The following is a 25383-nucleotide window of genomic DNA, read 5'->3' on the forward strand; positions in this document are numbered from 1 at the left end:
AATGCAGTACTGTCTCATGATCTGCCAGCTCAAGTCTTGCTGATGGTAAGTTTTCTAGTAGATCTCTTTAAGTTAAAAAGAAAAAAATTCAGAGGGCTGGAGAGGTGGCTCAGTGGTTAACAGCGCTGGCTACTCTTCCAGAGGAGTCATGTTCAATTCTCAGTACCCACATGACAGCTCACAACTGTCTACAGCTCCAGATTCAGGGAATCTCATACCTTCCAGTCTTTCTGAGCAATAGGCATCACATGGTGACAGACATACCACAGCCAATGCACTCATATACAAAATAATACTAATAAGGGTTTGTTTGTTTGTTTGTTTGTTTGAATTAAAAGCCTGCTCTTTCCCCTCCATGTTGCTGTTTGCGACAGGGTCTCTCATAGCACAGGTTAGTCTTGAACCCCAGGCCGCCTCCTTCACTCCCAAGTGCAACGATTATTAGGCATGTGTCATGATAGCTGCTAAGAGCTTTCTCTTTTAATTAAGCAGTAGTTTATAAGAAGGGGAGTTGGATGGTGAGTGAAAGATGGCCACATAACTTAAAAATGGTCTATTCTTATAAGTAGTAGCAGTATTATTCCCATGATCTAGTTCAAAGGATATATTTATGTGGCTGAAGTAAGAATTACAAAAAGGTAAACATGAGGCCACACATCTGTGTTATCATTAAGTCCAACTTGCAGCAAGTTCCTCTTGGTGCATAAACAAATAAAAAGTTCTAAGACTGGTGACTTGCTTCCCAAGGGCCTCACAACTTCACGAGGGAAATAAGACTAAAAACTACATGGGGACTAGAGAAATAATGCATAAAGGCCAAAATAAAGGTCTTCATATTTCGCTTTTTCCATCACCTTTTTAAAACTAGTTTTTTGAGAATTTCATTCAATGTGTTCTCTACCCACTGAGTTAACTTTGGGTCCTTATTTATTTATTTTACCCATCTGGTTCAGTTTGTGCTGCCCATATACTCTTGGATGTGTGTGGCCTTCCAGAGGCCTGTGGCCTACTTACCACTGTAAAAATTTATACACACACACACACACACACACACACTGACCCTACCCTATAAGGAGGCAACAGTGCTGCTACTAGACACCAAGAGGCTAACACACACACATTTATATACCAATATATCCAATATATACATTTGTGTCACAGACCATGAGGATATCTAGCTGGCATTGAGCTGGAAGCTCCATTCCTCTTGGCTGGCTTTCATAGTGCTGAAAGGGACTTTAATGCAATGTGACAATTCTTACTACTTACTCTCTAGTAACTTGAGATCATGTACCTGTCTCTGTCTTTGGAAATGCCCATGTAGGACCAGGGGGATGACTCACCAGGTGGAGCTGCTTGTGGTCAAGCCAGGGGACCTGAGCTGGATCCCCAGACCTGACATGGTTGAAGGTGAAAATCAGATCCCACAAGCTGTCCTCTGGTCTCTACATGTGCACTGCAGCTGCATGGCCTTCTCCGTAAAAACAACATTTGAAAAAGCAAGTTCTAATGTAAAAATATTATTTCTACTAATGAACACAAAAACCATTATTGTTTAATTAGCCTTTGTAGGTGCTGCTGTAAGAACAGCTGCTTTGGGTGGTGAATTCATTCTTTATGGTTCCCTATGGGTTTGGTACCAGAGAATTTGATATTGTCCATATGTTTTTAAAGATGTCTATTCTCTTGACTTGGGAGACAAAATTTACGTGGGCTTCTCAGGCCTTGCTTCTCTCTCCTCATGACATAGAGCCAAGATTGGCAGCTCAGACATGAGGTAGGTTATGAGCTATGCAGAGCACCAGCTATGCTTTGATTTCATGGACACTGTTTCCCAAAGCAAGCACAGGGTTCTCTATGTAAATTCTGTTAAACATTTGAGAATCACATAATACAAATTCTGTGTAAAAAAATTATTCTGAGAATTAAAACAAAAATGGACGGTTCATATCCTCCTTTATGAAGCCGATATGAAGCATATCTCTGATACTAAAGCCCAATAGTGCTTTTTCTCAAAAGGGAAATTAGGTTATTATTTCAAATAAGCATGCCCCTTATCACCTAAGTCAACCAATCAACATACACTAAAACCAAAAATGTGGCTATGTTATAATACTCTATTGATATCATGAAGGTTAATAAAGGTAATAATATCTGTTGATTTAATTTTCCATACTTAGAACTAAAAAAGAAAAATGTCTTTATTTTAATAGATGCATAAAATATCAATTAAAATTCAATATTTATGTATATCAAAAGGTTGCAGATTATTATTATACTACCTAAAACAAAGAAAACCCCTATAGTAAAAGTTTTAAAAGATGTATTTTGTTAATTATGTGTGCATGTGTGTATCTCTGTGTGTGTGTGTGTGTGTGTGTACATGTAAGTGCAGGTACTCACAGAGACCAGGGGGCATAAGACCCACCTGAAGCTGGAGTTACAGACATAGGTGCTAGGAGCCAAACTCAGACCCTTTGTAGGAACAGTTGTTCTCTTAACCACTGAGCCATCTCTCCATGCCTGAATAGCAAAATTTACAACTATTTTCTTTAAAAGAAGACAAAGATGTCTGTTATTAGCACCTGTGGTAGGATAAATGGAGTCCTACCCAAACTGCTAAAGTTCTAAGCTGCAGCAAGTGAATGACACCTTCTGCAACATAAGATCTTATAGATATATGCCTGTCTCCTAAGCACTGGAATTAAAGGTGTAGTCAAACAAGCTTGGATTTAATTTTTTCTTTACCTGGAACTTGCTCTGTTCTAGGCTGGCCTTGAACTCAAGAGATCTGCTTGTCTTACCCTCCTAGTACAAAGGCTTGTACTACCATGCCTGGACCTAAATTTAGCTGGGTGGGATCTTGTCCCAAGGTCACTAATCCCTTATTTCAATTTAATATCCTCAAACACAAGACTCAGCTCCATTTCACTTCCTCATGCTCTTTTAAAACTTGAACCATATACTTTGTATTTTTCCATTCTCAAGTTTGCTACATTTGTTTAAAATGTTCTTCATGAGATTTAACCAGAGGACACAGTCTATGATGGACATTTCTGAGACTAATACTCAAATGTCTACATGGCATGTCTACAGGGAGATTTACAAAGATTTTATTAAAATTAGTAAGAATTTAGAGGTTTTTAATTAAAAATTATATCAAAGCAATCTGAATTTCTATACATAACAATAAACTTTAATCTTAAAATGTATTCAGTATAATGTATGAAAGAATCCCCTAACAAGAATGTACAAGATCTCTAAATAAAACCCTAAAATCTTATTCCTATACATTAAAGACCTAAATTATAAATTTAGCAGTTTTTTTCTGCAGAAACTGACAAACTAGTTTTAAATTTTAAATGGAAATCCAAGGACTTTGAATTGCTCAAACAACCTTGAAACTGAAAAATGAAATAGAACCTAGACTAATAGATTTCAGAAACTGTTATCAAACTACAGAATGTAATTAAGACATAAGGCTAGCCAGGTACTACAGTGCCTGACTATACAGTCCCACCTATGTGGCAAGGTTAAGCAGGAAGATCACTTGTGTCTAGAAGCTAGAGGCTAGTGAGGCAACATATTCATCTCAAAGAGGGAAAGGATAAAAAGGAAGGGAGGGACAGAAAAAGGGTATAAACAAGCAGGTCACACCCACACGGGAAGGAGAAACTGCAATGCATATACCTGACAATTCACAGAAAAAGTTAAAAAACTCCCATAAGCCAACAGAAAAAACAAAACAAAAACCAGAAAAGCTCATTTTCCACATGAGTAAAAGATTCAGGTGGACACTTCACAAAACAAGGTACATCAATGACCAAAAGAACATGAAAACACAGTCACCACTAGATACCAGAAAAACTTCCGTCACGCTTCACGAGCTCACTTCATACCCACTAGAATAGCTACCATTAAGAAGACTAACGCCAGCCAGGCGTGGTGGCGCGGGCGTGGTGGCGCGTGCCCTTGGTTCCAGCACTCGAGAGGCAGAGGCAGGTGGATTTCTGAGTTCGAGGCCAGCCTGGTCTACAAAGTGAGTTCCACGGCAGCCAGGGCTATACAGAGAAACCCTGTCTCAGAAAAACAAAACAACAACAACAAAACAGGCTAACACCAAGCCGAACATGGTGACACATACCTCCAATTCCAGCACTCTGGGAGACAGAAGCAGGCAGATCTCAGAGTTTAAGGCCAGCCTGGGCTACATAGCAAGTTCCAGGTCAGCCAGGGCTGCATATTGAGACTTTGTCTCAAAGAAATATTGAGACTTTGTCTCAAAGAAAGAAGGGAAGGGGGGGAAGGGGGGGAAGGGGGGAAGGGGAGAAGGGAAGGGGGGAGGGGGAAAGGGGAAGGGAAGGGAAGGGTGAGATGAGATTAACACCAGGGTTAAGAATACAGCTCAGAGATACCTGGGCTAAGACTCTTAACACTGTTTAAACAAAAGAAAAACAAAACAAGAAAGCAGAGGTGGACTCCAAGTGTCAATGGGGACACAGAACAAAGGGAAACCCCAGGCTTTGCTGGGAAGAGTTTAAGGTGCTATAATCCCCTTGAAGATTCTATTCTGTAATTTTTCTTTTTAACAAAGATAAGCATGTATTATCTGACTACCAGATACATTTTCTTTTAGTTTGTTTGTTTTGTTTAAAGGTCACCGAAGATGACCTTGAAAGTATGGTAATGCTACCTCCACCTCCAAGTGCCAGGATTACAGGCATGGGCCATTCTTAATGTTTCTATATGATTATGCAAGATACACATCATGGTCTTGTTCTTAATAGCCTGAATGAGTTTTATAACCATCAGGTAACACACTCAAGCTAAGCACTTGCTGTCAGAGCTATCTTCCTAGCCATTTGTGACACATTTGTAGTAGATTACTAGGTTAGGAACACATGGATAAACACAATACATGGATGGATGTCAAAAACACTGTGGGAGACAGCTCAGTAAGTAGAAACATTTACCACCAGTCCTCGGGTCCTTGGGTCCTATGTGGTGAAGGAAATACACAAGTCCTGCAAGTTTTCATGGTGCCCTGGCATACATACATGTGCCCTCACACATGTAAACACAAAAATGAAATAATAAAAACCGGCATACTCTATAAGCTTCCACTTACATAAATTTCAAAAGTAAACAGCACCAATTTAAGTTGCTTTTCACTCAAGAATGCTTTAGGAACATGGTGACTAAATGGTGAATGACAAAAGCAACTCTCTGGGGTACAGGGAGGGTCTGCATCGGGTCTGCATCTTGTTTAAGGCATCTGGTGTCAAAGTGTGGAGACTTGCTGTCTCAGATTCTTTTCTATTGCTATGACCAAACACCATGAACAAGGCAACTTATAGATGAGTTTATTTAATGTTTACAGTTTCAGAGAGTTAGAACCATCGTGGTGAGGGGCAAAACATGAGGTAGGAAGGGAAGGAAAGGAGGAGGGGGGTGGAGGAAGGAAGGTGCTAATTGGCAATCGCATGGGCTTTTAAAATCCCAAAGCCCACTTCCAGGAATATACCCCCTAATTCTTCCCAAATGGTTCCTCCAACCAGAGACCAAACATTCAAGTATCTGAATCTATGAAGGCCATTCTCATTCCAGCTCCCACACTTGACAAAGTCATTAACCTGTACAGCACGGGCACTTCATCAGGCCGGCATTCTTGTGTACCTAACATATATGGTGGGGAGGCAGCACTGCAGGGAGCTCGAGGCCTGCCTAATCGACACGAGGAGACTGCCTCTTGAAACAATAAGGTGCTCTCACATTTTTGACCAAAGGTATCTGGATATAATGGGAAACTAGTAGAATGCCAGTAGACAAAGCACACACCCAGTCCCCCCCCCCCCACACACACACACAAAGGTGAGATGCTGTAATAATCATGAAGCTGCAGGTTATCCCTGAAAAAAAGAGATTTTATTTTATGCCTCTGAAGTTAACAGGACACACAGTAACTGCATGTGAATATAAGAAGTCACAGTGAAAACTGTAATGTCAAAGATCCCAAACTGCTAAACCTGTTCTAGCATTTCTGTGGAGCCCTTGACATGTCTGGGTAAGCTGATGGTTCTCTCCGTGGAATTCATTTTATGACCACAAAGAGATGAGCAAGAAAGGAACACTGATCTTGTCTGAGGTGAGAGGAAACTGGAACCACCACAGCTTTACTCCACAAGACGTAGAGCAACAAAAAAATGACCTCTCGGAGCAAGCGAGGTTGAATCCATTCCTGGGGAATCTCATGGGAAGGATAAACCCGGGGTGATGGGGGTGAGAATGGGCAGATGACAGATTTCTAAAGTACCAAAGTGTTTAGTTTCCTAAACTGTTACTCTCATTATCCACTACATCTTTACAGATTACAAGTATTTTTCTATATGTTATTAAACATTAGTTTTTTTTTTTTTTTTTTGGTTTTTCGAGACAGGGTTTCTCTGTATAGCCCTGGCTGTCCTGGAACTCACTCTGTAGACCAGGCTGGCCTCGAACTCAGAAATCCGCCTGCCTCTGCCTCCCAAGTGCTGGGATTAACGGCGTGCGCCACCACGCCCAGCTAAACATTAGTTTTTTAAAGTTTTAATTAGTATATAATTGTTTCATTATCACATTTTTTAAATCTTTCTAAATATGTATGGGTATTGAAAGATCCTGAGAGAGAAGAGTTAAAAATTATGTAAGCCCCTAGACTTGTGTCCAAAATAGACCCCACTAATGGCAGGGAGTAAAAGTTTAACTCGCCCCATTGTTCCAGGTTGTACTAACCACAAAGTAGAAGTTTAACTTACTTCATTGTTTTAGGAAATATTCGTACAGAATACTCCAACTGTTCCTCGAACCCATTGTGCTTGCCAAATGCTAGAGCCCATGCCAGGTGTTTGTGGTTTCTGCCTTTATAAGCCCTTACCCTTTGAGCTGGGGGTCGACCCCTCTACCCCTGTGTGGGATACGAGTCGTCCCCAGTGCACTGGCCTTTTCCAATTAAACCTTTTGCTGTTTGCATCAAGACTGGTCTCTTGTGAGTTCTTGGACGTCGCGTCATCCCAGGACTTGAGTGAGGGTCCGTCTCCGTTCGGGGCTTTCAGTATGTGTAGATGTAACTCACACATATGCATGTTCATGCGTGAGAGCAAATGTGTTCATGCCAAGACACACATGTGGAGGTGAGAAGACAACCTCAGATGTTAGTCTTGCTTTCCACCTTGAAGGCACCTCTTAAGCTAGCTAACCTATGAATACCCATGTATTAGTCAGGGTTCTCTAGAGTCACAGAACTTATGGAATGTCTCTCGATATTGAGGGAATTATTATGATGACTTAACAGTCTGTAGTCCAACTCCCCAACAATGGTCAGCTGTGAAATGGAAGTCCAAGAATCTAGTAGTTGCTCAGCCCCACAAGACTAGTTATTTCAGCTGGTCTTCTGTAGAAGTACATCCCAACAAATGCCCTGGCAAGTAAATGCAAGCGTTGAAAAGGAGCGAATCTTCCTTCTTCCAGTGTCCTTATGTAGGTCTCCAACAGAAGGTGTGGCCCAGATTAAAGGTGTGTATCACCAAGCCTGGATCTAAGACTTGTTTTGTCCCAGGCTTACCTTGAACTCAGAGATCTCCTTGCCTTAGTCTCTAGGGAATAAAGGTGTGTACTATCTTGCCTGGGCCTAAGCTTTTCATAGCCACTGTGCCTCAAGATTTCCATGCCAAGGTCCAGGTCAGAAACTTTTATCTTCCAGCCTCAAGATCTGGATCACAGATGAGCCCTCCAATTCTGGATTGTAGTTCATTGCAGAAATAGTCAGGCTGATAAGCAGGAATAGCCATTACAGCATGCATTCTACTGTCTCTAGCTCCCACCTTGTCATGGGTATACTGGGATTACAGACATATACTACCACACGTGGCTTTATGTGGATTCTGCAGATTTCAACTCAGATCCTCCTGTTTGTGTGCCAAGAGCTTTGGCCCACTGAGCCATCTCCCCAGTCCTCATTGTGACATTTACAGAAGAATATAATGTATTTTGATTGGTCAATAGTGAACATAACTGTTGTGAGGGTAACCATCCACTTTCCTATTAGATTTAAACATTAATTTTTGTGATACATATTGATAAAATAGTTACTTTCCCAAACTAGTTTAATCTTACGAATTAAAGAAAAAAAAGAATCCATTCAGTAAACTTACTAGAATTCACAGCTTACATGGTTTTCATTTAAAATTTCATTTCATGGAAGCATCTAATTATCACATATATAATTGACTGGCTCACAGTTTCTGTTCATCTAAATCCAGTACTTAGTTTGTATTAAATCCACTTTTAAGGACCCATTTCTCAGATACCAAAAACTAGCTTTAGTATTTTCTCATTCCACGGCAGGGTTGTTTGGTTTGGTTTGGTTTGGCTTGGCTTATGGAGTTATACTAGAAGTGACAAGAAATCAAATGGTCATTCTGACATCTGGACCGGAGTTCAGCCCAATGGAAAGGTGGGCAGCAGTGTGGATGGACCCTGTACCCAGAATGGTAGGTCACTCTGGTCTTTAAGGTGCTTTATAAAGAAAGGGACAGAACAAACAATGCTTCTGCAGGGAAGCCTTTGAAAGGAGATAAGGCAAGGCTGCCCTTGGAGAGATGGAAAGAAAGAGGAGGGTAAGGGAAGGGAAGAGAAGGGGGAGGGGAGAGAAGGGGCAAAGAGAGACAGAGACAGGGGTGAGTCTTTTCTAGAAGTAAAGGAACGGGTCAGATGTGCATGGTCATAGTCACAAAGTAGGGAACAAACTGTCCATGACAAGTCTCCCTTTAGTGTTCCTGGGGCTTCTGTGGTGAGTTTAAGATCTTTACTGATTTACTTTGGGAGGTGATTTCTCTACACTTGAGGGTATTAACTTAGAATCCATCTAGATAATACCTTGACGTTAAAAGCTTTTCAAAGAGAGGGGTTTAAAGCCTGGCCAGTAGGACACCCCTCAGTCTCAGCTACTTAGAGATTGGAGCAGGATGACTATGATCACAAGTTCAAGACTAGCCTAGGGCCCCAACCCCCTCCCTTGCCCCCCCCCCCCCCCGAGACACATGAGGAAAATTGGGACATTTGCACATTTGAAATATTTTATCTGGGCTGGACCAAAAAAAGTTAACTTTTTTTAATTAAAAAAAGTTGATGTGTATAAGTGTATTTGTTTATGCTATGTGTGTGAGGTCCGGGTAGAGGCCGGAAGGGAGCACAGGATCCTCTGGTGCTGGAGTTACAGACAGTGATGTGTTACTGATGCTGAGTCCTCTGGAAGAACAGCAAGTGCTCTTAACCACTGATGCATGTCTGCAGGCTGGAAGCCGATTCCTGATAGGGTGAGAACTAGAGTCTGAGCTCTGGGAGCTGCAGCCAGAGGAGATGTTTGGAGCATGAGCACTGGGACTGGGAAAGGGCAAAGCACGCTGGAAAGACCGAGTCCCCAGAGCTCGTGTTCTACATGAATGATGGCAGTGGCAATACTATGTGGCAGACACTCCCAGTGCCAACTGACAATCTGAGTTCTGGTTGTGTCTTAGCCACCTCCTTGTGGTCACAGGTGAGTCTGTGTATCTAACTCTGTATAGGGTTTGCATTCCACTGTAGGTTTCCCAAGCAGTATCATCTAGGGGCCTGAGGAGAATGGGGTAGTTCACACGGCTTCACCAACCACCATTCAGAAATTTGGTACTTGGAATTTGCAAAGCTGAGGCTCCAATCCAGGAGCATCTTAATTTCAAAGCACAGGCCCCTGCAAGACTGGGTGGTGTGTGTACATAACATGCATATTGCAAAGGCTGCTCCGAGCCTGAGTGGGTGCCAGGCAATGTATCCCTGAGAACACCCCAGCCAACCCCCAAGAGAGCTCCCACGCACTGGGTTGGTCACAGTTATTTCTAATTCACTTCATTCCTTTCTTCTTTTCCTTGCTCCATGTCCCTCTTTGGTGTGTGTGTGTGCACGCGTGCGTGTCTGTGTGCGCACGTGCGTGTCTGTGTGTATGTGTGTGTGTGTGTGTGTGGGGTGCTACTTGTTTGTCTAGGACTATTATAGTTTAGGGGAGCCTCCTGTCTCAGCTTCTTGAGCACTGGGATTACAAATGTATAGAACCAGGCCTGGGCTCTCTCTCTTTGTTTTCTGAGATAGGATCTTGTCAGGCTAGTCTCAAACACAGCATTCTTTTGCTTTAGTCACCTGAGTGCTGGGATTGCTTGAATCCAAGGGCAAGCCCAGCTTCCTTCCTCACAACTCTGGAAAGAGAAGAGATGACAGAGAACTGTCCTATGACTTGTTTAGTGGTTCTCAACTACACAGGTGTTGGCCCTAGTTTGTTTCCAAATCCACATTTCCCCATTCTACTGACTGAGGGGACAAGCTGACTTCACCTCCTCTGACCTAGTCTCTCTGACTACAGCAACAACTCTAAAGTGGACGTCTGGATGCTTCAAGGTGACTGGCCCAGACGGAATTGATCCTGAAGTGATTCCTGAGATCAGCGGGGCCCTTAGTTCCCTGCTGGGAGTTCCAAAGGTGAATTCTACAGCTCCACCTGTCTTGCTGAGACTCAGATACATTCCCGTCAAATCAGGATATATATATTTACCTGGCATAAGTTGTTCTTGCTGAAAAGCACCCAGTTTAGTGACAATCCTGAGATTTGCTGGAAGCCAACAACAAATATATTAGCTTGTAACCAGGCAACACTTGATCAACACAAGTATGGAAGAGACAGCAAAAGCTGAGCACGAAAAATAAATAAAATAAAATAGATAGTCATAGAATACTGGCCTGTTCCAGTGACCTGACAGAGCTATATGGAGGGAGAAGATAGAGGGGAGAAGACAGTTATGGTGCCATGTCTTGGTATTACCCTGGCACACATCTATACCTAACTACTCCTAGCTTTGCTGATACAAATGATAAAAATATAAGAACATAAGTTGTCCTCTAATCCATGGGTTTCACATCTGAACCCATGGATATGGGGTTCTACTGAACTCCATACCGAAAGCATTTGGCACACAAGATATAATGTGTATCACGCTAAGCTGCTATATGTGTCTGTACCAAACATGTTCATCAAGATGACAGAAAGCTTATGACACCACTGGTAGATGTTACATACAACTACTGCAGCATCTTATATTCTATAAAACTTAAGCCCCACAGAGTAGGTATCCGTGGAAAATCCTGGAATCCAAATCCATAGAGACTAAGAATGACTGTGTACATATATTTGTATGTCACATATACATACTATATATTCACCTACAGTGTATACAGTTACCATACAAATGGTGTGTACACATGCAGGACTAGTGTGCACCTAGGATATCGTATATATCCTAAATGAGTTACATCAATGGTTATAACTGAAGGCACAAGGAGTGAGAGGTACTGGAAAGGAGTGGGGTGATAATAGGGGTCTCTCAGCACTTACCACCTAACACAGTCCTCAACACAGAACCTTCAGACACTAACAAAGAATTATCACATGCCTAGGAGATGTCAGGCTATTGATGTTACTTTTGTTGAATTTTTAATTTATTCTATAGCAGCTACCTGACTATGAAGAAAATAGTCTTGATCTCAAATCTTCATGAAGACTTCTAAGGGAATTTTTCTTTGTTTTGTTTTTTTTTGAGACAGGGTTTCTCTGTATAGCCCTGGCTGTTCTGGAACTCACTCTGTAGACCAGGCTGGCCTCGAACTCAGAAATCTACCTGCCTCTAAGAGAATTTTAAGGCAAGAAGCACTCAGCCTTATGTGGGGTAGCCCCAGACTGAATTGTTAGTTTTGCATTCATTTTGTAGTCATATATTTTTCAAAATAGTAAAACAGGCTGGGTTTGCCACAGAGGAGATGAGTTGCAAGATCCGAGCCAATTATTCTGCAAAACCCAAACACCTGGCTGCAACAAATGATGACTTTAATGTCTTTCTAACAAGGACTGGATCCTGACCAAGACAAGATGCTTAACTCATTCAGTGAGACTGCCCTGGTTTTATAAAGGATCAAAATCTTAGCATTAATAATAAAGGCTGTTAATAATTGTTTAAAAAAAACACAGAAATGTTAATTGCAAGTCAGGTCTAGAAAATACATGTATTGTTTTGAAAACCTTTCATGTGCACTTGTGCTGGGCCCCTACTCTCTTGGGCAAGATTAAGAAAACAAACAAACAAACAAACAAAGACCAGCCAGTGCCTCATGTAGCCCAGGCTCCCTTCTAACTTGCTATGTAGCTACAGAAGACCTTGAATTTCACAGCCCTTTGCTTCTCTTCCCACGTGGAGGAGTTACAGCCTCTACACCTGGCTTTATGCATACTGGAGATACACCTGATGTCTTCAGTCATGCTAGGCTGGCAGTCTGCCCACTGAGCTACATTCCCATGGCCCACTGTTGCTTTTTAAACAGCAAGCTCCAGGCCTTTTACAGTTCTACAGCTAGAAGAAGCTGCCTGTGGAGCACAGTACCAACCTTTGTCTCTAGACAGTTTAGGCCGAAGCTGAATTGGCCGTGCAAGCCTGCAAAAGCTCTGTCCCCTAAAGGGCCAGAAGACTTCAATTCAGATATGACAGGAGGAAGGATAGCAGAGAAAATAAGGTCAAGAGTTGTACCAAGTCTTACAAATGAGCTGAACATGCACACCTTGCCATGCACAGTGAACTGAAATCCAGAATCCACAGCCTAACTCCACAGTAAGACCTCCATGGGGTCAACGATGGCTCAGGTCACTGAACTATGAATTTTCAGAGTCCAAGAGTGGCCTTAACACTCTCATTTTTATTAGTGAACAATCACTTACTGTATTTCTGTTAAGTGTCAGGTCTTGAGATAGATGCTTCCCATGAATATTTTCTTATGAGAATCCACACACCTTTTGTAAAATTAGCCCTACTTGGTGAATAGGGCAGATGAGGCAGGGCCTCGAGTAACGTAGGCTGGTCTCAAATACGTAGTCATGGATGGTCCTGAATTCCCTGTCCTTCTACCTCTATTTCCTAAATGCAGGTACATCCAGCTATTAGTCTTATTTTGATCAGGAAAGTGGCATCCAAAGGTCACTGTTAGGAAGTGACCAGAGAGGGATTTAAACTCACAGCCTCACCCTCATCACGGCCATGGAGTATGGGGAACCACGGTCTGAGAAAGACGTTGTGAGCTGGGTCTTGGGGATTCTGATCAAGCACTGCCTTTTACTACACACCAAAGTGACAGTTGCTTGGTTAGCAGAAATGAGAGGAAAAAGAAAAGGAAGCAGCTGTCCAAATGTCTCTTCCTGGACCCTGGAGCTGTGAGTCCTCAGCTTTGCTGACCAAGAAAGAATCATGATCACCAGCATGAGGGTGCAGCAGGCACCACACCAGCCACTCTCTGCCCAGCAATCTCCTGTTAGTAGCAGGCAGGAGACCCCTCGCAGAGCAGCTTTGCCCTCCTCCTACACTCCTCCCTGTCTTCCCTTGCCACCACTTTAATATCAATGTTGCCTACTTGCCCTCCTGACCCAGCACGCCCTAAACGAAGCTCCTGAGTGCCCAATCGTATCTGCTCAGACTACAGCCCTCAACTAAGAAGCACTGTGTGAATTCCTCTTCTGCATCCAAGTTGTACCCCCAGAGCTGCGACCTCTCAGACTCAACCAACCACCCTTTGACAGAAGTAACACCAGGAGGCAACTTGGACAACCTCATAAAGCAGGGGAACCTCCTCGTCCCCGACCAACACTCCCCTATCTAATCTCCTAGTCTCTCAATTCAGACCCAAGCCTGACCCCAATTTCAACTCCTTAATCCACAGACCTCAGCAAACTTCAATTACATCACGCACCCCAACCCTTCCACCTGAAGGGTGGAGGCACACCAGCACGATCCTTCGCGATCTCTCTCCCCAAAAACGCAAGTCCAAGGACGAGGTCTCTCGGATTCTCCCCTTCCGTACACTGACACACCCCCAGACCACAGCGTACACAGTGACCCCGCACCGGTGACCACCCCTGGCTCCCCAAAGCCTGCACGCCCGCCCCCAGCGGCACACCTGGCCCAGTCATGCAGGCACCCGCCCGCTCCCGCTCCGCTGCACCTGCGCGGGCGCCCGTCAGAGCCGATCGCGCACCCGCCGCTCCAACAAGCCGCCCCTCGCTTCTCACCCGCGTAGCGCAGCCGTCCCGCGCCGCCCGCGGCCTGGGGCACCGCCGCCCGCTCCGGCCGCGGCTCCTGGGCTGCCGGCCCCGCCGCAGCCGCTTCCCGTCACGTGGGCCGCCGCCCGGCGCCGGCGGAGGGCGGGCGCTCGCCGGTGCCCAGGCCGCCGCGCGCCGCTGGGGGGCTCCGCGTCAGGGCCCGGGGGTCGGGAAGGCGGGCGAGCGCGCGCTGGCGAGTGCGCAGGCGGTGCAGACCGGGACCGCGGCCCTCGGGAGGGGAGCGTCTCCGCCGCCCGCCTGGGAAGCGCGAAGGAAGCGCCGCCTTGTCTTCTGGACCGTCCACTCCATGCTGGCTACTGCACAGCTGCGTTGGTCAGGTGGAAGCTCGGAGAAACGCCTCCTGGACCGACCAGTAGACGGACTCACAGCCCGGCCCCGACTTGCGGGCAGGGGATGCTTGCTGGACTTCAGTGTGCCAAAGGGGGTCGGGGGAACGGCCCTCCAGTTCCTAGGCCTACTGCTAGTCCAGGCAGAAGGAATGCTAGTCTCGGAGGGGAGGAGCATATTTGCAGGCTATCCCTTCCGCGCTGGGAGTCCCAGGGCAGTTCCACTCACTTCTTTGAGGGCAGTCCATCAATGGCCACTCCCTTGTGTCAAGCCATAAAGAGAATCCTAGAATCCTCCTTCCTTATAGAATCAAAATTCAAGTTTCCCGATGAAGAGTTAGGAAGCTCTTCCAGAGTCATCAGTGCTGCCAGTGCACAAAAAAAGCCAGGTTTCTTCAGTTATTCCCCTTGACTTGAGAAACCGCTAAAGAGGTGCCTTTAGGGTACCCTACCATCCCGACCGCTGACCCTGTCCCCAGAGGTTGTAGGAGAGGCCCCAGAGTGGATAAGAGATACTATTCTGTAGCTTTGTTTCTAAGGAGGAAGGCGTGTAGGGGTAGGGACCTAGAAAAACCAGCTATGGAGGGGACCTCTTCTGACTGACTATAGACCCCAAGTTCAGTTCTGTTTAATTTCTACCTTGTCGTATCCTTACCAGGTACACACCTCAATTCCCGAATTTTACTGAGGCAAAAAGACGTAAATGACTTGTCCTGAATCTTACATTAGTAAGGATCAGAGCAAGAACTCGAAATGTGTTTGTAACATAAAATTAAGTCTACTGATTAAATAGTTTATGGGACAACTTTTACATTCCACTCTAGATGATCCAGGAGTGAAGATAAATACTATCGAAAACGAGGTAAATAAAAAACAATTATTTTCTTTATAAGGGCTTACCACAGGATTTTTAAAATAGCAAGCTCTATTGTTGAAACATCTGTTCTTGGGACATATTGGTTCATGTACATCACAAATAACAGCCCCTTTAGGTCATGCCTAGACTATGAAACATGCTTGGGTATCTTCATAAGCTAACTAAATTCTTCACATTGTTTCTGTTGGGTCCATTTAAAAACAAATATAGTGTCATGGTTTTCAAATGAAGTTTTGAAAAATTTTACTTTTATTGCATATGTGTGAGTGTTTTTTCTTCCTTCATGTATGTGTGTGCACCATGTGCGTACAGGAGCACACAGGTCAGAAGAAGGCATCAGATCTGCAACTGGAGTGACAGATGGCTGGGAGCCAGGTGAGTGTTGAGAACCAAACTCAAGTCCTCTGCTGAGTCATCTCTATCTCCTCAAATGAATTTTAACCCATTTATTAATATTTGTTAAATAACTCCTGGGCCTGTATCAGACACTATAAGAATATCTTATGGGATGTGAAAATATCTATTCTGATAGAAAACTAAAGAAAATGAAGTATTTCATAAATACAACTGTGTGCTTCAACAGCTGCCAAACACTTCCAAAACTTCCTCTGTCTTGTGTTATGTACCCCATTTCTATCAAGCTCACTGTTCAGCATACAGAAAGCCCTCAACCAGTTAAAAACGTTGGGTGATTTAATGCACTAAAGTATCTTTATGTGACACTGAACAGTGATGCTGGGGTAGAGGTTGGGGGCCGCTTCATGCTGAGGATGCCCTTTGCCATGCTAATATTCCCTTATTCTAACAGGTATGCCAGGCAGTGGTGGCGCGTGCCTATAATCCCAGCACTTGGGAGGCAGAGGCAGGTGGATTTCTGAGTTTGAGGCCAGCCTGGTCTACGAAGTGAGTTGGTAAAAAAACAAAAAGAAAAAAAAAAGACTATTTTAAACTCATTTGCTGCATTAGCTGCATTAGCTGACACTTAACATGTAAGACATCACTTTTAAAGACCAGGTTAAGCAAAGTTATACAAAGTTGGGTTTGTTTGTTTGTTTGTTTGTTTCGAGTCAGGGTTTCTCTGTGTAGTCCTGGCTGTCCTGGAACTCACTCTGTAGACCAGGCTGACCTTGAACTCAGAAATCCACCTGTCTCTGCCTCCCAAGTGCTGGGATTAAAGGCGTGTGCCACCACTGCCCAGCAAGTTTTATGTTTTAAAAGTAAACATAGCTTATGATATTTTTAAGAGATTTTATTTGTATAATATTAGATCATTTAATACTACATATACACACATATTCATATACTGATATCTTAGCTCTAGCACAATAAAAATTTCAGTTATTATTCAAATCGATGATTTCCTGAGCAGCTCCTTCATGCAAGTGCTGTGTCAGAGGCTAAGTCAGACTCTGTCTCGGGGAGTTTACTATTTTGAAAACCACTAAATTAGAGAGATAGATTAAAAAAATAATACCTAACCAAACGACAAGGTTAAAAAATAACATAATATGCTTTAGAGGTTTGGTGATAATGGAGCCCAGGTAGGAAGCGCCTAAGAATCATTCATACAAACCTAATAGTTCTTGCTGTGTGGCAGGGACTGTTCTGAAGGCTGACAAGCCAGAGATAGAAAGAGGTGACCTGGGAGAAAAGACCCTTGATCTGAATGTAGGCATGTCCCCAAATCCCTGCAGAAACGTGTACCTCTGTATAACAGGATTAAGAGGCAAATCCTTTAGGATAAAGCCCATAGGCAGGATTATCAATGAAGTGCAGTCCTTTATCTCTTTGCTATGTGCCATATAAGGACACAGTGAGAAGTCTCCCTCTCTGTGGAGTTGTACCTGGGCTCTCCCAGATTCCAAGACTGTGATGAGAACTGTCTCTGGGATCTGAAGCCGCCTAGTACTCATCAGTGTGTCTGCATACACGAAGGCACTGGGTTACAGTAAGTAAATGCATCCTCACCATGTGTTGAGGAATGAGAAACTTCACCATTACAATTAATAGTGTTATAAATATTAATAGCTAAGAGCACCAGTCCAGAATGTGAATTGATGCTTCTTGCCTTAAGCTCAGATATATTGCTGACAAATAACACCAATTTGTAGGGGAAATGCTAGCTGTTCTTGCAGAGGACCCAGGTTCCATTTCCGGCATTTACATGGCCACTTACAACTTCCTCTAACTCCAGGTTCAAGAAATCCAGTGCCCAGTTCTGGCCTCCGTGGACACGAGGTACATACAAAGTGCACAGGCAACAATGCAGACCAAAAACCCAAACACCCAAACACTAAATCAATCAATCAATAAATAAATGATGGGTACATTTATAGCATACCTTAAATATTACTTTACAAAGAGAATTAATACCCAAAGTCCTTAGTGAATATTTTTCTCCTGAGTTATTCATCCTACAAACATTTTTATTTATCATTTTTGTTTTGAGTCAAGGTTTCACTATGTAACCCAGACTTGCCTCAAACTCAGCTAGTATTAAAGGCATATACCATCATCCTGGCCCCCAAAACCCATTGAGCACAGACAAAATACAACATGATGCGTACTGGTGAACCTGGTGAGGGAGTGAATTGAGATTCAGGGAACTTGACTCCTTCACCATCTTGTAAGATGACATGTGGCTCAGCGCTAGTCAGTTCCCCCATGTCTCTGTTCACTAGAGTTGCCAAATCAGAATATTAATGAATAAATCTTCTTTCTGTTTGAAGCTCCTATTGTGTTATACTGACAGTGCTCTCAACAAGATGCCAGTGGCATCAGGTCCTCACGGCCTGAGGTAGGTAGGCATTTTCCACTCTGGTAGCTAGTTTTCAGTCTTTGGGTTCCTGGCTCCCAGGATGGGAGTTTTGATGTTGTTATATGGTGTGGTTGAACTCTCTCGAAGCAGCCCTTCTACCTAGACATATTTGAAGTATGATCCTGAAATTTCCCCAGAGCTCCACTCAGTACTCCACTCAGGAAGAAGTAGGCAGGCATTGTCAGCAAAGTCCCCTTTCCCTTGGGGGGGGGGGTAGGAAAGGATGGACATTCATATATCCATTTTAGTTTATATCCATCTTTATATCCATGGAACTCATTACAGTTCTTTCACTCTCAGTCTTGATTTTTTTTTTTATTCCAAAACTACAGTTTTTTTTCCTCCTCAGAGTCACCTAGAATAGCTCTAATGTATTTATTTTAGGTCAGGGTATGCTTTGGGTACTACATGGGTAGAGGGAGTAAAAACTGACAGATCTTACCTGTCACAATTTTCTGCAGATGAAGAGTCTGAAGTGTCAGCTTGAGCGCTGAGTCCAAAAAGCCACAAGGACAAGTAGTGGAGCAAGTACTTGGGACCACATTTCCAGACACGAAACTTGCTGCTTCAGACACCACCTTCTTGCTACTTCTCTCCCTTGATGTCAATCAACAGGGTACCAATGTCCAGGTGGAAGCAACTGGAGAAGCATTTGACATGTTTTAGGTGCAATCTTTACAACAGGGTGAGACAAGAATAATTTTACCTCAGAGATTAAAAAGCTCTAAGGGAGAGGAAGCAGGTCCTCGGTGATCCTGGGGAATCATCCATGCCTGGGCCACTTAAAAACGGACCCCCTTGCCCCTTCTTTGAGTTCTATGATCAATAACTTTCTAATATCCCTCAGTGCTTCACAAGTACACATACCTCAGGTATAATCCTTATTTTGATTATTCTTCAGCAGTTTCCTGAAGAAACTGGCGTGAGACCAGCTCAGCTTACCCAGTGAAAACTGGGTTTGGTTGCAAGTTCAAGTTTCCTGCAAAAGAACCACTCTAGTAACTAACGTAACCTTATAGTGAAGGAAATGGAGCCAATGATGCCATCCCTGCCAGACTCATTATTACACCACAATATAAAGGTTAATTTGAATATATAATAGCGCAATAATGTTACAAAGCTAAGGCATTTAATCCCATTTGAGAACATTTGGCCCAGCTTTAAGACTTGTCCTTTCAGGGAAGGTCACTTAGATCAGCTTTCCAAACACAAAAATAAAAGGACTGGATTGAATATTTTTAAGCACTAACATTAAAATTGCCTCCCAGCTCTGTAGTTGTTTCTTCCCTGAAAGTAGCACATAAACTGGAAAATTTTACAAGGTGTCTCTCATTCCTAATTTAACATCTCATTTATTTTTCAGTACTCTTTCAAGCATATTTTTGGTAGACTCCTAGTAGTTCATATTTTCATAAACAATGCAACAGTTTCCAATAAAACGATACATTATAGAGCATACAAACTATGCTCTCAGAACAGGTATGAAGTACAACTTTTTAATGTGCAAAAACGTGATGACTCGGTCTCCTATGAAGGATGAAAGAGATTTCTCACACAAATATTAGAATATAGCTGAAGCCGACAATATTTTGTTAAAGTAAAAACCGCGACTTCATTGTAATTATTAGTAAGCGCAAAGGCAGTTTGCTTGGTTCCTCGTCACTGCTAGTCTGTGATCTCCAATTATCCTTCCTATGACTCATTTTCCTTATCCCAGAAACAAGCATTCTAGTAGCACATCAGGCTGATCTGGGGAGTAGTGTAACAGTCGCTGGACTGGCGCTACTACTTTCTTTTATTATTTCCCACACGTAAGCTGGTCGGTTTAAAGATCTTTCCAGGGAACAACACTTGATGCTTACCATGTCCGAGGAGAGGGGATTACAGAGTGTTATTTGGGCTTACTTTATGTAGAAGGGAGACTAGGCAATAAACGATTGAGACATTGTAAAAAGCGAAAAGAAGCATAGCTTCAGACATGACAATGCCAACTGGGGTCACAGCTGTCTGCCTCTTGGTCCATTCAGTCTCTCCAAGCAGTCGGGAGAATCCCTGAGGCCTCTGCCATGGGACGTCACAGGGGGCGGGACCAATGGCGGCCAGCTCGTGTTGCTTAGCCTCCGGTGCTTCCGGCGCAGCCCGGGCAGGACTCCGCTCCTCTCTCAGTCCCAGTTCGTCCTCTTGGCTGAGGTGCGTCAGCCGAGTCGGCCAGCCATAAACTCTACTCTCTGGGAAAGGCATCGCGTCTCGGGCGCGCTGAGTGACACCAGAGTCCCGCCCCCTCACGTCACTTCCGCGACGCTTCCGCCGCAGTGCCTTGTGGGTAGCCGGCCAGGGGGTCTCCTGGCGACAACCATGGCGGGGGATGTGGGCGGTCGCAGCTGCACGGACGCGGAGCTGCTGCTGCACCCTGAGCTGCTATCCCAGGAGTTCCTCCTCCTCACCCTGGAGCAGGTGGGGCGCTCGGGCCCAACCGAGGACGGACGGGCAGCCGGGAGGACAGGCAGGCCTGCGGGAGGCTCGTGGCCGCTCCCCGCCCACACTGATCCGATGGGGCTTGCCTCCCTTGATCCCCAAAGGAAGCCTCCAGACAGTGACTGGAACCCCTGGGAAATCCTCTAGAGCTCGGAAAGGGTGTGTCAGACGACCTCCGCTGCCTGTGTGCAAGCAACGGCCTGCGGAAGAGATAGACTAGAAGAACAGACCGGGAGGGAAGAAGTCTGGGCCAATCAGGGCTGCATCCAAAACATCTGAAAATTGGTCTGTTAGGTAGCTTCTCGCCTCTCTTAGAGACAGACACTCGGGTCCCAGAGAGATGGACCTACTTCCCAAGATCATTATCAGGACACAGTCACCGTTTGGAGAACTTAAAGCACCTAGCTTTCCAGGTGGTGCATGTGACCCCCTGCCCCCGCCCCCCGCCCTGGCGGTGTGACCTAAGATAATAGCAGATCATAAAAGAAAAGTGTGATGTTTTATTTAAAATGACAGAATTGCTGAAAGTTTCTTTAGAGTTTTATGTGGCACGTTTTGTATTCCATGTGATTTTGCCCCCAGTACCGTAACTTTCTCTAATTTCTTGAAGTTCTCAGTCACTATTTTAATAATGACTTTTAATCACACCAGGATAATCAAAGGCTTACTAAAACATGTTATTGAGCCCCATCATCTGCTTCTCATTAAGTTCGTTCCAAATGTGCCCTGATAACTGCATTTTAACCAGTTCTTGCTGATGACCCAAGGACAGCACTTTTAAGCACTGCTGCCCGAAGGCAGCCCCTTCAGTGCCATCCAAGCAAATGACATCCTCTGGGGATGTTGTCCAAGTGTATTCAGATACTCCCATCCCAGAGTAAATGCAAGTTGAAAGCCAGCAATACACTGTCCGAAAGAGGAATAAGATGATTCAACAACTTAAAAATGAAGTCAAACTAAACAGCTGGCATTGTTTTTGTTTTTTTTCCATTTTTGCAAAGCATACGTTTCCCCAATTTTTCCTGTGTGTTTTGCAATATTGTGCTCTAAGATGTTGAGACAGAACTAGGATATGAGAGAGAATAAGTTAAATATTTAAGTTATTTAGGCACGCCTAAATGGTTGGACTGTGAATTGAATGGTGAAAATGCGGTGGGGCAGATTGCTAACGGTCTATTGTTACTGTCATCAGAATGGAGAGTTAAGTTTCCTTCTGCAGTAGTGTTTTGTGTGTGTGTGTGTGTTTTGGAGGTGGGGGTCTTCATAATAAAGCCAGTACTGGGCATACTTAAGGCACTGGGTTCAGACACCAGCACCAAGACAAAACAAAATGCAAGCACCCACCACATTAAAGGAAACATGAGACATAAAACACAGACTGAGACTGCCAGTCTGACCATAATGGTCCGACTCAGTAGCTACTTTTTTTTTTTAAATCTGTTTTTCTCAGGCAATGTTCCATTTTTATTTAGATTAAGAAGGTAGTGATGGTGGTGGAATTGTCCTCTACTTCTGGACTTGGCCAGCAGTCCTCTCAGTGAGGGCACGTGGTCACTCTAAGATGAAGCTGAACTTTATAGAATTTAATGGGTCTTTAATACCCTATCTAATAATACAGTTTGACTCTTAGTGATTGCAAAAGTAGCTTTATAATTTACTTAAGCATAACACTTTCACCATGCTACATGGCTAGGTAGCTTTTAAATGAAAGATGGCGTTTTGAAGTTATTTTTGTTTTGTTTCACACAGAAGAACATAGCAGTTGAAAATGAAGTAAGGGTAAACAAAGACAACCTTACCGACCTTTACGTCCAGCATGCCATACCGTTGCCTCAGAGGGATTTGCCAAAGAATAGATGGGGGAAGATGATGGAGAAGAAAAGAGAACATCATGAAGTGAAAAATGACACCAAAAGGTACTTTTTTTGTGTGGTTGATAATCTAATCCTTTGTGACTAAAAGGGTTTTTGGTTTTGGGTTTGTTTTTTTTTTTTTTTTCCCCACTAGGTAAACTTAGGCTGGGAAGAAAAAAGTCATTTGTTTTGGTGACTGGATGAGCACCAGGTGCTCTGATTGTGGGTGATACTGACATCCCTCTTCTCTTGCTTTAGTGGAGAGAAACTTAGTGCATGCTGTGATGGGCAGAGGTAAAGGCTAAGGAGACAGGTGAACCATGGAGGAATAATGAATGATAAACTCGTCAGCAGCCACTTGACTGCAGAATGACATTTCAGTAGAAAGAACTGTAAGAAGTAGAGCTGTGTCCTGGATTCCACACTGAGAGAGTCTGGGTCAGCAATGTGTCAGTCCAGGAATGGAGACAGAGGGAGGTAAAATACCTTCTGTGAGTGAACTTGGGGTTGGGGGATCAAGTGAAGCTTGTGAATTTTGAGGATTTGCCTTTACTCTGAGATGAGAAACTATGAGAAGGTTTTAAGACATCCATGGCCCTACATGATGACATATTTTTTAATTAATTAATTTATTTATTTTTTACACTCCATATTTAACCCCCCCCTCCAGCCTCCTCTTAAGCTGGACCCCTCTTTGGGCCTGTCACTGAACCTTCTTTTTTCTCAGGCCCCTCTCCATTTCCATCCCTGTAATTCTTTCAGACAGGACCAATTATGGGTCAGAGTTGTGACTCTGGGATGGCCTCCCTCTCCCTCATTTGGTGCCCTGTCTGCCTGCTGGTGGTGGGCTCTATAAGTTCCCTCTGCCTACTGTTGGACACTTGATCTAAGGTCCCTCCCTTTGAGTACTGAGAGTCTCTCACCTTCCAGGTCTCTGGTGCATTCTGGAGGGTCTGCCCAACCTCCTATCTCCCAAGGATGTCTGTTTGCATTCTTTCTGCTGGCCCTCAGGACCTTAGTCCTGTTTCCTCACCCAAGACCAGATCAGCTTCCCCTCTCCCCTGCTCCCCTTTCCCTCCCAGGTCCCTCCCTCCTTCCCAACTTGTCATAGCTTTCTTCTCCCTGCCAAGTGGGACTGAGGCATCCTCACTTGGGCACTTCAGCTTGTTGACCTTTTTGAGTTCTGTGGAATGCATCTTTGGTATTCTGTATGGTTTTTGTTTTTGTTTGTTTGTTTTTGTTTTGTGGTTTTTTTTGTTTTGTTTTATTTTAGCTAACATCCACTTACTAGTGAGTATATACCATGTCTTTTTTGCATCTGCATTACCTCACTCAGGATGATATTTTCTAGTTCCATCCATTTGCCTGCAAAACTCAAGGTGTCCTCATTCTTTTTTTTGGGGGGGGGGGTTGGGGTTGTTTTTTGGGTTTTGTTTTGTTTTGTTTTGTTTTTTGAGACAGGGTTTCTCTATGTAGCCCTGGCTGTCCTGGAACTTACTTTGTAGACCAGGCTGGCCTTGAACTCAGAAATCCGCCTGCCTCTGCCTCCCGAGTGCTGGGACTAAAGGCGTATGCCACCACGCCCGGCTCAAGATGTCCTCATTCTTAATAGCTGAGTAGTATTCCATTGTGTGAATGAACCATAGTTTCTGTAGCCATTCTTCTGTCGTGGGACATCTGGGTTGTTTCCAGCTTTTGGCTATAACAAGTAAGGCTGCTATGAACAGAGTGGAACATATGCCCCTGTGGCATGGTGGGGCATCTTTTGGGTATATTCCCAAGAGTGGTATATGACTCTTCAGGTAGATGTATTTTCAGTGTTCTGAGGAACCTCCAGATTGATTTCCAGAGTGGTTGTACCAGTTTGCAATCCCACCAGCAATGAAGAAGTGTTCCTCTTTCTCCACATCCTCTCCAACATGTGCTGTCACCTGAGGATTTGATCTTAGCCATTCTGATTGGTGTAAGGTGGAATCTCAGGGTTGTGAATTCTTGGTTTAGTTCTAAACCCCCTTTTTTGATTGGATTGTTTAGTTTTTTGGTGGTTAGCTTCTTGAGTTCTTTATATATTTTGGATATTAGGCCTCTATCGGATGTGAGGTTAGTGAAGATTTTTTTTTCCCAATCTGTAGGTTGCCGATTTGTCTTATTGACTATGTCCTTTGTCTTACAGAAACTCTCCAATTTCATGAGGTCTCATTTATCAATTTTTGATCTTAGAACCTGAGCCATTGGAGTTCTGTTTAAGAAATTTCCCTCTGTGCCAGTGAGTTCAAGACTCTTTCCCACTTTCTCTTCTCTTAGATTCAGTGTATCTGGTTTTATTTTAAGGTCCTTGATCTACTTGGACTTGAGCTTTGGGCAAGGTGACAGATAAGGGTGTATTTTCATTTTTCTATATACCGACAGCCAGTTAGACCAGCACCATTTATTGAAGATGCTTTCTTTTTTTCATTGTATATTTTTGCCTTCTTTGTCCAAAGATCAAGTGTTTGTAAATGTGTGGTTTTATTTCTGGGTCTTCAATTCTATTCCATTGATCAACATGTCTGCCTCTGTACCAGTACCATGCAGTTTTTATCACTATTGCTCTGTAGTAAAGCTTGAGGGCAGGGCTGGTGATTCCCCATCACTCTTTTATTGTTGAGAGTTGTTTTCCTATTCTGGGATTTTTGCCTTTCCAGATTGTTGCGGCCTGCCCGCAGTCCACAACACGAACGGTTCACTGAGAATGGCAGTTCAGGCTGAAAAGAGAGGAATCTAGACGGGGCGGAAGAAAAGAATGGAGCTAAGACAAATCCTGATCAAAGCTCAAT

At 43.7% G+C, this 25383-nt stretch overlaps 2 protein-coding genes and 1 long non-coding RNA gene across 4 annotated transcripts in view; 1 reads left to right on the forward strand and 2 right to left on the reverse strand.

Moving 5' to 3' along the window:
• Nucleotides 1–14240, reverse strand: part of Tgfbrap1 (transforming growth factor beta receptor associated protein 1) — a 44536-nt gene extending 30296 nt beyond the window's left edge. The window contains exon 1 of one of the 2 annotated variants that reach the window (XM_021159200.2): nt 14168–14240. Coding sequence is in view for 1 of the 2 variants with exons in the window: in XM_029478152.1 (XP_029334012.1) it covers nt 10619–10625 (7 nt within the window). In the remaining variant the exon portion in view is untranslated. Of the gene's footprint in view, nt 1–10618; nt 10639–14167 lie in introns of those variants that run through there. The other variant, XM_029478152.1, reaches the window with a different exon arrangement.
• Nucleotides 14241–16730: 2490 nt separating this feature from the next.
• Nucleotides 16731–20491, reverse strand: LOC115031280. The gene is made up of 3 exons (XR_003836879.1): nt 20102–20491; nt 19107–19218; nt 16731–18879 (listed from the first exon to the last, which is right to left on the reverse strand). It is a non-coding gene; the product is annotated as an uncharacterized LOC115031280 (long non-coding RNA).
• Nucleotides 20492–20546: 55 nt separating this feature from the next.
• C1H2orf49 (chromosome 1 C2orf49 homolog) overlaps nt 20547–25383 on the forward strand; it is a 17218-nt gene continuing 12381 nt past the window's right edge. Inside the window, exons 1-2 of the mRNA XM_021161245.1 lie at nt 20547–20693; nt 22464–22630. Coding sequence (XP_021016904.1) covers nt 20595–20693; nt 22464–22630 — 266 coding nt within the window. The 5' untranslated portion in view covers nt 20547–20594. The remainder of the gene's footprint in view (nt 20694–22463; nt 22631–25383) is intronic.

Source organism: Mus caroli, chromosome 1 (assembly GCF_900094665.2).
Source record: "Mus caroli chromosome 1, CAROLI_EIJ_v1.1, whole genome shotgun sequence".
Classification (NCBI taxonomy): Eukaryota; Metazoa; Chordata; class Mammalia; order Rodentia; family Muridae; genus Mus; species Mus caroli.